At 45.9% G+C, this 14,641-nt stretch overlaps 6 protein-coding genes across 6 annotated transcripts; 3 read left to right on the top strand and 3 right to left on the bottom strand.

Moving 5' to 3' along the window:
* The first annotated feature begins 183 nt into the window (after positions 1 to 183).
* BO87DRAFT_25303 (bZIP transcription factor) lies at positions 184 to 1,594 on the top strand. Its single transcript, XM_025618869.1, has 5 exons — positions 184 to 240; positions 304 to 459; positions 524 to 851; positions 934 to 1,078; positions 1,132 to 1,594. Exons 2-5 carry the CDS (start codon positions 360 to 362, stop codon positions 1,372 to 1,374), a joined length of 816 nt encoding a protein of 271 aa, XP_025481314.1. The 5' UTR covers positions 184 to 240; positions 304 to 359; the 3' UTR covers positions 1,375 to 1,594.
* A 412-nt stretch (positions 1,595 to 2,006) lies between these two features.
* Positions 2,007 to 3,809, top strand: BO87DRAFT_356330 (MFS transporter; the record flags this gene model as incomplete). The annotated part of the gene is made up of 4 exons (XM_025621368.1): positions 2,007 to 2,237; positions 2,293 to 2,682; positions 2,741 to 3,603; positions 3,656 to 3,809. Exons 1-4 carry the CDS (start codon positions 2,169 to 2,171, stop codon positions 3,807 to 3,809), a joined length of 1,476 nt encoding a protein of 491 aa, XP_025481313.1. The 5' UTR covers positions 2,007 to 2,168.
* An 82-nt stretch (positions 3,810 to 3,891) lies between these two features.
* BO87DRAFT_356327 (Rieske (2Fe-2S) protein) lies at positions 3,892 to 4,791 on the bottom strand. Its single transcript, XM_025621367.1, has 2 exons — positions 4,445 to 4,791; positions 3,892 to 4,373 (listed from the first exon to the last, which is right to left on the bottom strand). The coding sequence occupies exons 1-2, from the start codon at positions 4,715 to 4,717 to the stop codon at positions 4,122 to 4,124; spliced, it is 525 nt and encodes a 174-aa protein (XP_025481312.1). The 5' UTR covers positions 4,718 to 4,791; the 3' UTR covers positions 3,892 to 4,121.
* A 379-nt stretch (positions 4,792 to 5,170) lies between these two features.
* BO87DRAFT_414946 (putative 3-beta hydroxysteroid dehydrogenase/isomerase) lies at positions 5,171 to 6,365 on the bottom strand (the record flags this gene model as incomplete). The annotated part of the gene is made up of 2 exons (XM_025626657.1): positions 5,823 to 6,365; positions 5,171 to 5,751 (listed from the first exon to the last, which is right to left on the bottom strand). The coding sequence occupies exons 1-2, from the start codon at positions 6,241 to 6,243 to the stop codon at positions 5,171 to 5,173; spliced, it is 1,002 nt and encodes a 333-aa protein (XP_025481311.1). The 5' UTR covers positions 6,244 to 6,365.
* A 1,537-nt stretch (positions 6,366 to 7,902) lies between these two features.
* BO87DRAFT_433656 (NmrA family protein) lies at positions 7,903 to 9,084 on the top strand (the record flags this gene model as incomplete). Its single annotated transcript, XM_025627669.1, has 3 exons — positions 7,903 to 7,960; positions 8,018 to 8,506; positions 8,575 to 9,084. The coding sequence occupies 3 exons, from the start codon at positions 7,903 to 7,905 to the stop codon at positions 9,081 to 9,083; spliced, it is 1,056 nt and encodes a 351-aa protein (XP_025481310.1).
* Positions 9,085 to 13,855: 4,771 nt separating this feature from the next.
* On the bottom strand, positions 13,856 to 14,155 carry BO87DRAFT_424724 (uncharacterized protein; the record flags this gene model as incomplete). The annotated part of the gene is made up of 1 exon (XM_025627253.1): positions 13,856 to 14,155. One exon carries the CDS (start codon positions 14,153 to 14,155, stop codon positions 13,856 to 13,858), a length of 300 nt encoding a protein of 99 aa, XP_025481309.1.
* Between the last annotated feature and the right edge of the window lie 486 nt (positions 14,156 to 14,641).

Below are 14,641 nucleotides of genomic sequence, written 5' to 3'. Positions count from 1 at the left end.
GGCGCAGAATGTGCTTTTTGTTTCACAGTGTATGATATTGTAGACGAAACTACCCTCGATTGTGTTCATATCCAGCAATCATGACGCGCACGCCCTCCAAAAGAATTGGGATTGTTTTCCCAGGTCTAATAGGATCTACAATATTCCAATACGCTAGTATGATTATGCCAAGAAGAGCAGGTTATACACCAGCTGCGTCGGGTATTTATTTCTGGGTGCTACTTCTAAGAAGGTTAATATGTAAGCTATATCGAGTCATCACGAATATCAGCAAGGCTGTACTTACCTTTTGTATTCATATAGTCTCAAAGCTCAGTAATGGCTTGCAGATTTGACTTCTATACCCTTTCAATTCTACGATGGACTCATTACTGGACCCCAATATGGCAGAGATCAGATTACAGCCATGTCCATCACAACGAAAAAGAATCCAAAACCGCATGGCACAGCGGAAATTTCGTGAGTCAATACGAATTTTTCCAATTATCAAGGATCCATCTAATATTTTGGTATCGCCCTATAGGCGAAAAGGCTAAAGCCCAGAAACAATCACATTCTCCAGACAATCAAGCCCATACCGTTGGCAATGGAAAAAGCCACGATGCACCGCCCAATCTGCCTTCACGGATAATGGACCCTGAGCCCCACGATAACGGGTATGCATACTTGACATCGGGAACCCATGTTGGACCTTTGCCTGCATTCACCTGCAGTATTCCAGGCCTCCTGGCAGACAATGTACAAGAGTCCAATCACAATACATGGGAAGATGCTATTTTCACACTGCCGGAAAGGATCGAACAATCACCATATGATTTGCAGACATCAAGCCTTGAAGAGCAATTTTTCAAGTTCGTATAGCTTCTTCCTAAACAGGATCGTGCATATATCGTTCATTATCATTTCGCTTACCACGCCTGCCCCAAAATATAGGCCTTGTCCTCCTACCAGAGCCGACTACGGTATCCTTGACCCCAATTTGGCGTTCTTCGGTAAACCACAAGACCAACAGAAAGGGCAACGTCCAGAGGAGAGGCATAGATGCAGATCTACAATTGATACCTGTCATTGTGATCGTGTGGGTATACTCTTGATCAATATATTTCTTCTGGGACTAACCACCTCATCAAGGGACATCCTAATCCACCGAAGCACGCCCACAGAATCGTTCAGTACCAAAGAGCAAAGTTATTATACCAGACCGAACAGCTTCTCGAGAAAGTTGAATCTCTATACGATGTTGGCATATCGCTTGGTGTTTTGGTAGACAATAACCACCTTCGGGATCTTATCAGGAGAGCGATAGAAGGATTTCGTTCCCAGCGGGGTTTGGAAACGTACAATCGTGCTGAGGAACACCTTGGGGTGCAATAGATTAGGGGCTTATACAGTATACGGATGTTTTCGATGATAGTTTTCTGGATTTTTTCAATCGCACTACTTAGGGGAAATGTTTCTCCTGCTTGGTTCTTGACTTCTCAGATACACTATTCCGAATCTTCGTAAAAGAAGCCAATGGGGCTTGGAGCAAGAGGTTGGCACTTTCTAAGCTACCTGAATTATCCTACTTTCTCTGGTGACATCTCAAATATGCCAAGTTCTTTTTGACTGCAATATGAGATAGCGTTTCTCAGGTTGGCTCCAGAGCGGTATCGCACCCAGTTTTTCAAAGCGTGTCGGTGCCTTCCAAAGGCATCACCTCTGGTACCTATTAAACTATCTTCCCTCAAGAAAAAGTCCAAGACCTTAAAGCAAGCGGAACCAACTTCCAAGCAATGATGTGTCCATATTAGTTAGTTATTAGTGATGCATTGGGCATTGGTGGGGTTTGCTCAAGGAATAAAACCAACCTGATCGGAATGAAAGCGTGGACGTTGAACTCCGACCATGCAATTTCATTCCGACGGAGTAAATCGATGCTCGGAGTTCATTACCCACGAACGATCAACAATGACATTGCCAGATCTACTTTTCATTCCGTCTTATTCTGCACATTAAATTTAGGGATTTAATTGAATGCTAAATATTGAAATATCACTGGAACAGAGATACCTTGCTCACGCTAACTTGTTCGACCAACGTTCATTTCCGTCTTCATTTACCCAGCTCCCTGTCGGATGTTTTTCAGGTTTTAGACGGAGAGCCGAGCGCGCAAGGAATAGATAAAAATGGGCCAAGATGAAGAAATTATCAAGCGGGAAGAGTGTGCGAGTGATGGCGGTACCGATGATAAACTTGTGAGTGTGCCAAAAACTATGTCCAGATTGAAGATATTATACTAACGACTATAAGGTCACCTGGGACGGGCCTGATGACCCAGAGAATCCAAAAAATTGGTCTACTCGTCGGAAGTGGCTAGCAGTGATCTCAATCTCTGGCTTCGTTCTGATGAGTCCGCTTCCCACTACTATTGTCTCTCCGGCGATAGACACCATCGCTGAAGAACTCAATGTCACAGTGACAGTTCAGAAGCCTATGGTTATGTCCATATTTCTCCTTGGCTATGCCATTGGGCCTATGTTCATTAGTCCCTTGTCTGAGATCTGGGGACGGACACGGGTACTGCAGTCATTCAACTTTGTGTTTCTGGTCTTCAATACTGCGTGTGGTGTGGCCAGGAGTATTGAGCAATTACTTGCCTTTCGGTTCTTTGCTGGGCTGTTTGGAAGTTGTACTGTTGGTGTAGGTTACCAATTACCCAAAGTGTTTGTTTTATGTTGATGCTTAGCTTCAAGTATAGATCGGAGCTGGGACTCTCGGAGATCTGTTTCAGGCCAAAGATCGCGGTAAGGCCATGGCAATCTACAGCATATTCCCTCTTATGGGACAAGTCCTGGGCCCTATTGCCGGGGGCTTTTTGACAGAGCGCACGTCATGGCGTTGGGCGTTCTACGCAACGTCCATCATAGACGGCTGCGTCCAGCTCTTCGGCCTCCTCTTTCTGGACGAGTCATACACGCCCGTTCTTCTACGAAGGAAAAGGGACCGCCTTACGAAAGAAGGAGCCACAGGTCTCTACACAGAACACGACTTCCCAAGCCACTCTAAGCTTGAATTGATACGGACAATCATGATCCGCCCAATCAAGCTTCTCTCAACGCAACCCATAGTGCAAGTCATGGCATTGTATCAAGGCTACCTCTACGGTAACATTTACATTCTCTATTCCTCCATCGCAGTCCTCTGGACAACTCGCTACCACGAGAAACTAGATATAGCATCACTCCACTACCTTGCACTGGGCCTAGGAACAGCCTTCGCAGCAGAAGTAGCAACCCACATCAACGACCGCATATTCCGCATTCTAACTAAACGGAATGGAGGAAAAGGTCTGCCTGAGTTCCGCATACCCATCATGATACCTGCTACTGTTGTCCTGTCTATCGGGCTGTTCTGGTACGGATGGAGTGCGGAAGCCCGTATATTCTGGCTGATGCCGGACATTGGCATTGCACTTTTCGCAGCTGCGGCGTACATATGCACAGTCTCGAATAATATCTACGTGGTGGATACTTATGGGCGATATTCCGCTAGTGCTCTTGCTGCGACATCAATGCTGCGATGTCTGGCGGGCTTTGTGTTTCCGTTGTTTTCTCCATATGCGTGAGTTTCCATCTTCCCTGCGAGCGGAGTGGCATTGCTGACAAGCACGTAGATATGAACGGATAGGGTATGGCTGGACCTCAAGCATACTGGGTATCATCGCACTGTGCATTGGCCTGACGGGTGTTATATTCATTTGGAAGTTTGGGCATGTATTAAGGAAGAAGAGCCCTTATTGTGCTAGTCGTGATGTTGATGATTGTTGAGAGTCGATGAACCCGGTTCTATTGATTCTACTCGAACAAATCGGAGTCAATGGGACAGCCTTCTAGAGTAGTTTCAACAGTGGTCTATTAAAAAAGCATTCTAGTCAGACGTTATAGAATAGAGATCTCGCTTGCAGCTCCCAACCCCAGCATATGCGAACATAATCATTCTTCTGCAGCGGACACTCCATTCACCAGCGCATGAGCTTCTTGGGTCCAGCCCAAGCATCATTCTGGCGGTGCCTATACCGCCAACCATACCATAAAATCTAAACGGGGACTCTAACAAACAAAACCAACCAATCCTTCCAATTACCCAATCCGCTGCTTGCGTCTCACCCAAACCTCCTTCTCATCATCCCCACCCTCCTTCGGATCAGACAGATCCCGCAACTGCACCTCCCAAACCTTGAGCTTGTAATTGCCCCGATCCGCCTGCCCAGAGAAAAGATCAAACGACCAATCATGCTTAGGGCACGTTATCCCCGCACTCAGCGTGATCCCAAAATCCTCAATGTCAAACAGGCTTCCCTGCGACAGTGGGAATGAGGAATGCGGACATTGCTATACCCCATCAGCATTTTATACCAATTACCGTGTCAATGATGGCTGATTAGCTAATTATTTTGACTTACATGATCAATAGCATGAACTTTCCCCTTATACTTAAACACAAGAACCTGATCCTTCAGATCCTCAAGCGGACCATCAATCTCCGCTTCAACCGGTGCGGAGCTTGAACCCGGTATGGGTGTTTTCGGAATCGTGAAAGCTTTGCATTGCGATGTTACCCGACAATCGCCATTGTTTTCCGGAGAGTCTATGTCCGGGAAGTCGGAGGTGAGGCCGATGCGCTGCCAGCCGCCTTTTCCTCCGCTTGTTTGGGATCGGGAGAAGAAGGTAAACATGGTTGGTTGGGTGGCTTGTTTGGGTATTTAGTGTGGAATATATTGCATGGAAGGAAGGGGAAATTTGATGTGCTGCATGGATTGGATCGGATCAGATATCGGAACGCAGCTCACCTGGCGGCCCATGCTATTTTCTCGCCGGACCCGTGCTAACCGCTTTGGGTGATTATATAACCTATAATGAATATAGATGTTATTTGACCAGGTCAGGTCCAGCTTTTATTTATTGATTATTATTAATTATATTATAAATGTATTCTGGACCTTTCCTTCTCTTTTTATATATTATAAGGGCTCCAAAATTATCTATCTGTTGTACTATACCTGCACTATTATGCCAATATCTAGTCAATATAGTCCCGTTGATGTAAGATAAAGTATTGTTTCTTGCAGAATAAGAATAAAAAGCCGATATTATATTATACAATGTAATGATCTACCGCTCTCTACCTTTTAGATGTTACCTTGGCTGCGCAGCTCGATCTGCTGGTCAATAACATCCCTCGTAATCTGCTCCAACGACCGCCACTGCATCCCCAATTCTGTCTCCGCCTTGGTCGTATCAACAGGCCAAGACTCTCCAGAAATATCGCTTGAAATCTTGAAGCCCAGGTGCGGGTACTCCTTCTTCACAACCTCTGCCACGTCCTTCCAAGAGGTCTTCTTCCCAGCGAGCAAGTACGAGGACCTGTCTGGGATATTGTCGGCCAAGGCCTTGACATGGGCCTCGGCAACATCGTCGACATGAACAGCAGTGATGGTGACCAGGGGTTTCCCATCAGCAACGGTGAGGAAGAAAAGGCCGTTAGTGCCACCCAGATCCTCGGCAGTGGTCTGGAGGGCGTTTCGTCCAAACACAAAGGCAGGGTGGAGAGTCACAAGGGAAAAGCTAGGATTCTCGGTCTCCTTGAAGTCCCAGCTTGCTTGATTTGCGAGAAGCTTAGATGCATGGTAGAGCTGCATGCTCGTTGCTTCATCGTTGGCACCAGTCAAGTCAGCGGTCTGATCGACTGACAAGTCCCAGTCATTGTTCTCTGTTGAATGCGGTCAATATCTGGCCAGAATACTCAAGTTAAAAGAATGCATTCAGCTCTGAGGTGCTCACCCTTGATGACCCCTCCCTCGGGACGACCCGACATAGGTATTAAAGCGGCAATTGAGGAAGTAATAACCACCTTCTTAATGCTGCTAACTTTAGCAGCCTCCTTTAGGATAGCCGTGGTGCCCATGACGGCTGGGCCGAAGTATGTCTCTGGGTTGGTTCCATGGGGCATGGGCGAGGCGACATGCAGCACATATTCGGCTCCATCTAGCTTTCCGGCAAAGGAAGATGGCTGGGTTATGTCTGGGGTGATGACAAATTCGATTCTGTCTTCATACTCAGAGAGCGCCGCCTTTAGTTTAGGAATCTGTTCTTCCTTGCGAACGCTAATGCGCAGACTATAGCCAGCTTGTAGAGTCTTGATGGCAACGGCACTGCCAATGAAGCCGGTTGCTCCAGTGACAAAGACGAGACCGGAGGACATAGTGATTTGATCAGATGTAAATGTAAGGATTTGGGAATAGCTTCTAGAGAGATAATATACCGTCGCCTAGCTGTGAAGAAATGTGTGACCGAAACAGATGTAAGATATGTGAAATAATCGAGCCAGCTTGTTGGTTGCGTCTCCGTTTCAGACCTTTTCCTCTCACAATTCGAAAACCTTTATACCTTTGAAAACGTGTTTCTGTACGGCTTACATATTCAGAAGAGGATGATTATCAACCAACGGCTGATTTGAAATGTAGAATGCAGTACACTATATTCCGAGGTACATATTCGGGGCAAATAACTAATCATGAAATCATGAAACGATTAACTTTCATTACGGGTTGCCCGCCCCTTCAAGTTAACCTTACATACAAAGCTATTACTGACTATGTGGACAACAATTCCATGTAAAGTGCGTCAATATCTTCAGAATTTGGTAAAGCAAGGGAATATTTAACTCACGATTTAAGCTTCAAAACATGGTCAAATTCTGAGGATTCGTGGAGTAGTGGAATTTTTACAATGCATTTCGACAACACACACATCTATTCTCCGGAATATAAAATTCGAACTAAAGTCTGTCACTATGCATATTAGCCTCATTATCCAAACATGTAGTATTTAAGAATCCATCCATAATTCTTTTGTAGTTTTACCCTGTGATACCGTATGCGAATATCTGCTGGAAAGCGAAAAGTGGGGCTGAGGAAGCAATTTGGGGACACTAGATGCGGGTACAGTAGTTCGGGAATATCACTAATCACTGTTGCAAATATTTCCTAGTGTTTCCATATATTTCTTATCAATACCTTAATCGCTAAGGTTTCAGCCTATGCCATAAGGGTTGTCAAAGAATATTTTGCGAATAAGTTCTAACGATTATTAATACTGCTGTGGCTTTGACTGACTCGGTGGGGGGCAAAAAATGCAACCGGGAATGTCGCATCATCACCCCGACGGTTTATGCCATCTCGAGTGTCAACTTTTGGCAAGATTGATGGAGGTTTTAATGAACATACCATTTGTAATAAAGTAGCCTATCGTTTTATACACAGTATGCATCGATACTCCGTCGACCTACTCCATGGTGATGATCAAGTGTGTCCTTCTACTTGCTCGCCCGCTGATTGGTTGATTTGTGATATTACCTACGCTTAGCTGTTCGTGCATCAAGCATCAGCTACACTGATAACCTTCTTCAGAGGTGATGGGTAGCAGAACCTAGTAGAGCATGTCAAGATCGATTGATTCAACTCATACCCTATATGTCAACCAATTATAGCGATTCTGACATGGTCCCCGGTTCCACTCTTCCACACCAAATATACCAATGCGAACAGTCGGCAGGATGAAATAATCAAGACGAACAACCATGAATCAGAAACTTAGAGTCTCCGCCACTCGCATGACGAGATCGCACCAACGTTGGGAAAAGGTCCACAATTTCATGTATGATATAGAGACTAAACCTCGGCAAGCTGGGCCCGATTAATCATCATATAAATCACTACGTAGTTAATCATCATCGAGAAAGGTCATTAGAGGAATCGAATAAATCAGGCACAGCTGCACATCCTGGGAATGGTCAAACAACCATTGTTACATCTTGTCATTAGTCCACACAGTTGGGGAATAATCAATTTCACAGAAAAGGATGAGAGAAATTCTGGTTATCGGCGGAACTGGCGCTCAAGGCCTGCCGGTCATCAAAGGTGCGTGTCATAGCAGCTTTTCACCTTGCCTTTTGGTGTATACCTGACTTGTGATAGCCCTCTCCTCGAGCGGAAATTTCTCTGTCCGAGTGCTTACTCGAGACGCAAAGTCTGCTCGGGCGCAAGAAGTTGGACAACTTCCTAATGTGTCCCTGATTGAAGGCAGACAGGATAACCAGGAAGATCTGCATAGAGCTTTCAAGGGTGTCTACGGGGCATGGGTCAACACTGATGGCTTCACCATCGGTGAGAAGAATGAGCTATTTTACGGCTGTCGAGCTTATGAAATCGCGAGGCACCACAGAGTGCAACACTATGTCTATGCTTGTGCAGACTTCGCTCTCAAGCATGCGGACTGGGATGAGAATTACCATTGGGGCCATAATGATGCGAAAGGCAGAGTTGCAGAATATATTCTAGCTCAAGGTCAGGCTGGTATGAAAAGCTCTGTGCTTACAACTGGCCCGTATATTAACATGCTCTGGGATGGCATGTTTGTCCCTACTCAAGAATCTGATGGGACATTTGTTTGGGCTAATCCCGCAAGTATGTTTCACTACCTTACCTGATATGACCTCTACTAGTGACTAACTATGACGGTACTTCGGGCACAGAATCTGGCAAAATACCTCTTATAGCTCTAGAGGACGTTGGACATTATTCTCTTTGGCTCTTTAACAATTTGCCAGAATCCGCGGGGATGAATCTCAAAATTGCAACAGATGAAGTTAGTTTTGCGGATATAGCGGCAGCCTTCACTGAGGTGACAGGGAAGAAAGGTATGCATCGGTATGTACCTCTTGAAGAGTACCTACCCACGGCAGAGCCTTTCCCAAATGCTCCAGCCAATTTTTACGCCGGTCCAAGTGCTGTGACGGATGAATCAACGATGACATGGCGCGAAAACTTCTCCGCTTGGTGGAAATACTGGGGAGAGGGCCGGGCTGAACACCGAGACTTCACCCTTCTGAATCGAATTCACCCTAATCGTATCAGTTCACTGAGTGACTGGATGAGAATGGTTAACTACGACGGGCAACGAAAGAATGTGCTGAAGGGAGTTGAGGACCTGAAAAGAGCGGCCGCAGTGATGCAGCAACAGCAAGCAGGTTCTTCGGCCTAACCTTAGGAGCTAGTAGAATCCTGCCTAAGCGTCCATCTTCAGTCATCCGTGTGGGATTTGTTCGAGGTTTCCACATTGCAAATTACTGCTTCAATGTGAGCGGGTGTGGAGGTGTATCTAATGACTCGGGTATCTCAATTTGACACATAGACATTGCTCTTTCTTGGCTTATTTAGTGTGTACTCTTTAGGTTGTCACACCAGGTGACTGTCGTACACAATCGGATATCATGGAGAAAGCGGCTAATGTTGTTTCCGCTTGGGTTTGCGTGGGGTATGTATTTTTATAGGGCTTGGTTGAGCTGTCGGATATACAAGGTGGTACAATTATTTTGAGCACTGTTGAATTGCATGAAACTAATTACACGAGGCTATTCCAATGTATTGAACCATAGTGTTCTTTTAATTCGGGTAATAAGTAGGCTGGTATGGGATAAGAGTATGTAATCATTTGGAAACCACAGCTAGTATTCTCATTCCAGGCGAAATGACAACGTAAATATCTCTTTCACGACAATCTCCTGTGTGGAGGTTCCCCTGGCATCCCAATAATCCCCAAGCACATAGACACAAGAATAGCTAGTATCAACCCGCTTAAAAAGAAGAACGAATTGAAGTCAAATTGGAGCTCGGAAAACACAATGCTAGCCTGGCACGGAGATACTGGCCCAATTGCCCACATGACCATGGCTGATTGCATCTATAATTACACCAATGTGTGTATAGCATTTAGTAGGTTGAGCCATCACTATATCGGCTCAATTGCTCCCTTTTGGTAGGCATTTTAGACTTGCAATTTGTCATCCGTAGAGTGTGAATAGAGGAATGCTTTCAAAGCAAGCAATCACTAATGTACCATTTGTCTTAGAGTAGGCCGGAGACATGGACGAGCTATGTTAGTAGATCCACCCTATAGTTTCCAACTAACTGTTGCCAAATTCTTTTTTTCGAATTCCTTCTAGGGGCACCGATATGTCCACAGTGTATTTCACGGTTACTGTGTCGGGCGTCAGAAGGAGTACCAGTAGTATTAAGCTTATTTAAGTATATAAACGGCCTGTGCCTGAACTCCGGAAGACCACCTGATAATGTACCACGTCAGGTGTTGGTGAGTAACTGGAGAGACAATCGTCTTTCTCTTCTTTGGATCTCAGAGACGGGCTTTGCCAATCGGGAAATGGGCTATGTGGCGGTGAACGTGGATGTGGACGTGTCCTAGCTCTTTGGTTGCGGATACCATGGACACGATGCATTCATTGATACGATATTTTGTTATCTTAAAGGTGATACCAAGTCACCGAGTGTAAAAGCCTGCTTGGCAGGATATGCTGTAGTCAGGTAGTCATGGTTTGCTTTGGTATATTCGTCCTGCTAAAAAGAAGTAGCCTAGATATGTGGTTGGTGAATTCCGTTAGATGCCATATGCTCAGAATACAGCGGTAGGCTGTTTGGCTAGTATCAGTTCTACTTTCCATAGAGATAATGGTGCCTGACTGGAGGGAAGAAAGTGCACCTGAATGAACCAGAACTTGTAGTTTTTCCAACTCCGGAATGTACTTCACTGAAATGTTCCAACCATGTCGTGGATGAACCGAGATTATCCTTCTCTTATTTATTTATCTTTTGAAGGCTACTATGTTCCTCTCCAGAGTATGTAATTGTTTGCCAATTCTTTCCACTCTTCCCTATGTCTCCTTAAATGTCGACATCATAAGGATCGTATCTTTTCATTGTCATCAGGCTAAGCGGTGTCGTTCCATCCCTGGCATCCATGTAGCTTGCATGGTATTCATTTATCATTGAGAAAGCCCTTTATCCAAACCAGCGTCGTTTGCTTGTTTTCTATGGCCCCGGCGCTTTTGAATGTCGAATAGTCTTCTGCGTTTGCGCTTCTGAACTCGAGAAGTCGGCCCAACTTGCTAGGGATGTGAGATAAAGATTTGACGGGCTGGGATGTTTTCTTCCGCTAATGTGTCCTGTTCCTCTCTGGGTGGCATTTTGCTAAACTTGCCGTTTGCAAGTTGAATAGAAGCTCGCGCGACCCCGATGATATAGCAGACAGTCAATGGTCTGGAAGGCAGAATGGGAAATGTTTTGGACCATCTCAGCACCTTCTGACATACGTTGAAATGGCTTCGATAGTATTGTTGTATCTCCGTCTACCATGGCCTTGGATTCGGTACCCGGAGATGGTCCGGTGTACTTAACGTATACTATTCTGTGAGCCCGGTGTATTATTGTATCTCTTAGGTTGAGCCAGTCTGGCGAACGCCTTCACGCTGTATGAATAGATGGACGTCGTTGACAATCTTTGAAAGCGCTTGATCAACTCCGGCTTTAGTTGCCATCCAATAACTCTCCAATCATCAGGCGCTCTGTTCCATGTCTTGTAAGTTGTGCGCAATCTTCCCAGGCTTTGTGGTTCAATGGTGAGATTCCAAGAATTCCATGTATGCAGGATGGTTCGTACCGCTATAGCACACCCCCCGGCAAGTGTGTCCCGTTTTGCCGGTTCACTACCAGATACACTGGCACATATTCCTCTGCGGTGAGTCTGCCCTTTTGGATAACATTGTAACTGGGTCACGATGGAAGCACTCGCAGCTAAGCTCAACCGTTCGTACAATATTTCTTTCTCGTCACCGCCGATATAACTGGGAGAAGCAGGACCGAGTAGAGGACCATTTCTCGCTATAAAATGGTGCCACGGGACATGAAAACGACATTCTGCTGGGGCTGCTTCTGGGCTCTAGTCCAGATGGATCTTGTTGAGCTTGTATATCAGTAGGGTCTAAATCCTCTCGTCGCGCCCTGAGCTCCTTGAGAATCACAAGTGCCGGGATTGTTACCGTTGTCATTTTCCAGCCCTAGAATGTGATCCGGGTTATCGCACCGCCAAGCAGCAGGACGACCTCCTTGGCCCGCCTGGTTTCTGGTAATGTGAAGATTTTTTGACTTTCTGATGGGACCAAATATATCAACTGTAAGCTACGAATAGCAAACCCTTTCCTTTTAGATAATCTAGAGATCCTAATATCAGGGTAACAAATTATTTGTCAGACGATAGAATAGCAACCTGTGGATGAGTCCTTGACTTCTGGTTATTGCTGTGGACTCAAGCCGCCTTTGACTGAGAGATATCGATTATCAAGTCATAGAACCATACATCGCGATAAGTAAAACTGGGTATTCGTAGATTACCCTAGAAGACGTCGAAAATTCTTCTGCTTACAACGGATGATGCATTGTCGTTATATTCCCTCGTATCCCAGGCAGTGCGAAGCGGCGTGCGAAGCGGCATGCGAGCGCTGGACATGGAACGTCCTGGAGAGTAAGCAAGAAATGGGAAAAGCAGCTTTGATGAAGTAGAAATTTCCGATACCGATTACCTCTTCCCCCTGAGTAGTGCGTAATACTGTCTTTTTCGGTAATCGCAGTGTATATCAAGGATATTTCTACATCTAGGTTCGTAGAGTGGCATTGGACGACCAGTAAAGAAAGCACGTTTGATTGATGGCAACTTTCTCGACACATTCTCGTCGATCGAGGTGCTCTTTTCATCCTTCGTGGTGAGGACATGCAGCTGTTGTATGCCATAGCTATCAGTTCTGAATATCCATCGATTTGGTGATTTCTGGATCTAGCTCTGACCAGTAGAGCTAAGGGAGATATAACTCTAAAACCAGTGTCCTAGTGATTGACTGGATCCTAATTGAGAGGCCTGAGGATTGTCGGTATGTATGCGTTGTCCGCACAGAGTAGCCATTAAGGCAATTATCTTTGCAAAGTCCCATGATGTCTCCGTTTACTTAACTGCAGTATCTAGCTCAGGTCATGGTAGCCAAGCAGTTTGCCTTCAGTGATCATTCCGTGTTGCTTTGTTATTAGGAGCCCAGGTTGGCAGAACAGGGTCTTTTGGGCACAGCACGCCATTATCTCTTATGAAGGCACCACAGACTATATCACCGCCTTGTATTCCATGAATTTTCTTGTCAGGGAAGCAGCATACCATGAGCATCCCGGCGTATCTGGCACACTTGTAAGGATGGTTGTGTTTAGCAGAGGCCTGGAACTTATGAGTTACCATCTGAACCGGAACGACGACAGCGTCCATGCTGAGCACGTGGGGCCGATTAACTAGGGTTGGAATTTACATCGAGAGCTGTCCTTTCGATCGTGATCGTGAGCTTGGAACTCGATAAATCAAACCATGTAACTGCAAACACAATAGTGTTCAGCACAACCCAAGCCACCCCCAGCGCTAGGTGCGCTTTTCCGCAGCAGAAGCCTTCTTGTGACCGCGCACCTCGTCCTCCTGCATGGCCTCGTCGGTTTCCCATGACTGTCCGCTGCTCCTCAGAGTCTTCTGCCGAGGCCACCGGCCAGTCACAACAGGACCTGGCAGCGGTAACAGCAGACTCCCGCCTACCGCTAGAGTTTTGATGTGCCTTGACTTGCGCGATACTTGTCGTCACCGACTAAACCATACTGCTATAAAGCATTGAATAGCCTCAAACGTCACCTACCACGGTATTTCGTATCCTGATTGGGTAGGCACGTTGCAAATTCCCGCTCTCCGACAAGCCCGTTGTCCTCAACGGCGTTGTTTAATGTAAGCGTCGAATGTAGATAGTCAAAGGCAAGTAAGTGTCAGCGAAGAGTAAAACGCGCGAGTAGTTGACGACGAGGAGTAAAGTAGACAAGGAAGTATTGACTAAGAGTACAGCGTATGAGCAAGCGTCGACGAAGAGTAAAGCATGCGAGCGTAAAATGTTAGTCTTGTTTAGCGGCGCGCAAGGCATCCTGCACAACCTTCTTGCCGGCCTTATTGTTAGGGTGCAGGGCCATGGCCTTCTTAACGGTTGCCTCCGCGATCAAAAACGGGTTCAGATTGCTCAGTTCGTCTGTGAAGGCTGCCAACTGTGTGGTAAGCTTGTCGATCTTCCGTTGCATGTCTGCTGCACCTTGGATAGCCTTTAGTACGGGACGGGTCCACGGAGCAAGTATAGCAGATGTCATGTAGATCAAACCAGCAGACGATGCCACGTCTGGCGTTTCTTTGGGCATAGCCATTGAGATGACCAGGTGTCACACTCACCGCGCACCGTTGCAAGGTATCTTCGTCCGAGGCAGTCTTAACAGTAACTCCTCAACATTAACAATGTTAAAAGAAACGATACTCGAGGTCTACTTGACCTTCCAAGACACGGGGTCCTTAAGTTTCGTTCAAGACAGATTGACACTCTCCAGGACATGATTTTTAGCATGAATACGGAGCTCCTAAACATGTGCTTTCGAAATATTATCTGTGATTCACATCTTTTCCATGATGGAGAGATGCGGGACGAATTCGGCCACAGCCATCGCCTAGTTATTGTCATCGTTGGGTTGTATGTTCGATTGGAGTGGGTAAGCCCGAAATTCAAAGTAGACAATAAACATCAGTGCACCTATAACTGTTAAATTGTTCGAGTTGCAAGATCCATGAATTTGCTGCTTGATCACTGAAAAGTGGCTTTCTCACACCATCTGCAACGCTATAAGTTTATTAGTTGTTGA

The sequence above is a fragment of the Aspergillus neoniger genome, assembly GCF_003184625.1.
Source record: "Aspergillus neoniger CBS 115656 unplaced genomic scaffold BO87scaffold_11, whole genome shotgun sequence".
Classification (NCBI taxonomy): domain Eukaryota; kingdom Fungi; phylum Ascomycota; class Eurotiomycetes; order Eurotiales; family Aspergillaceae; genus Aspergillus; species Aspergillus neoniger.
This window is presented reverse-complemented; position numbering and strand designations above follow the sequence as displayed.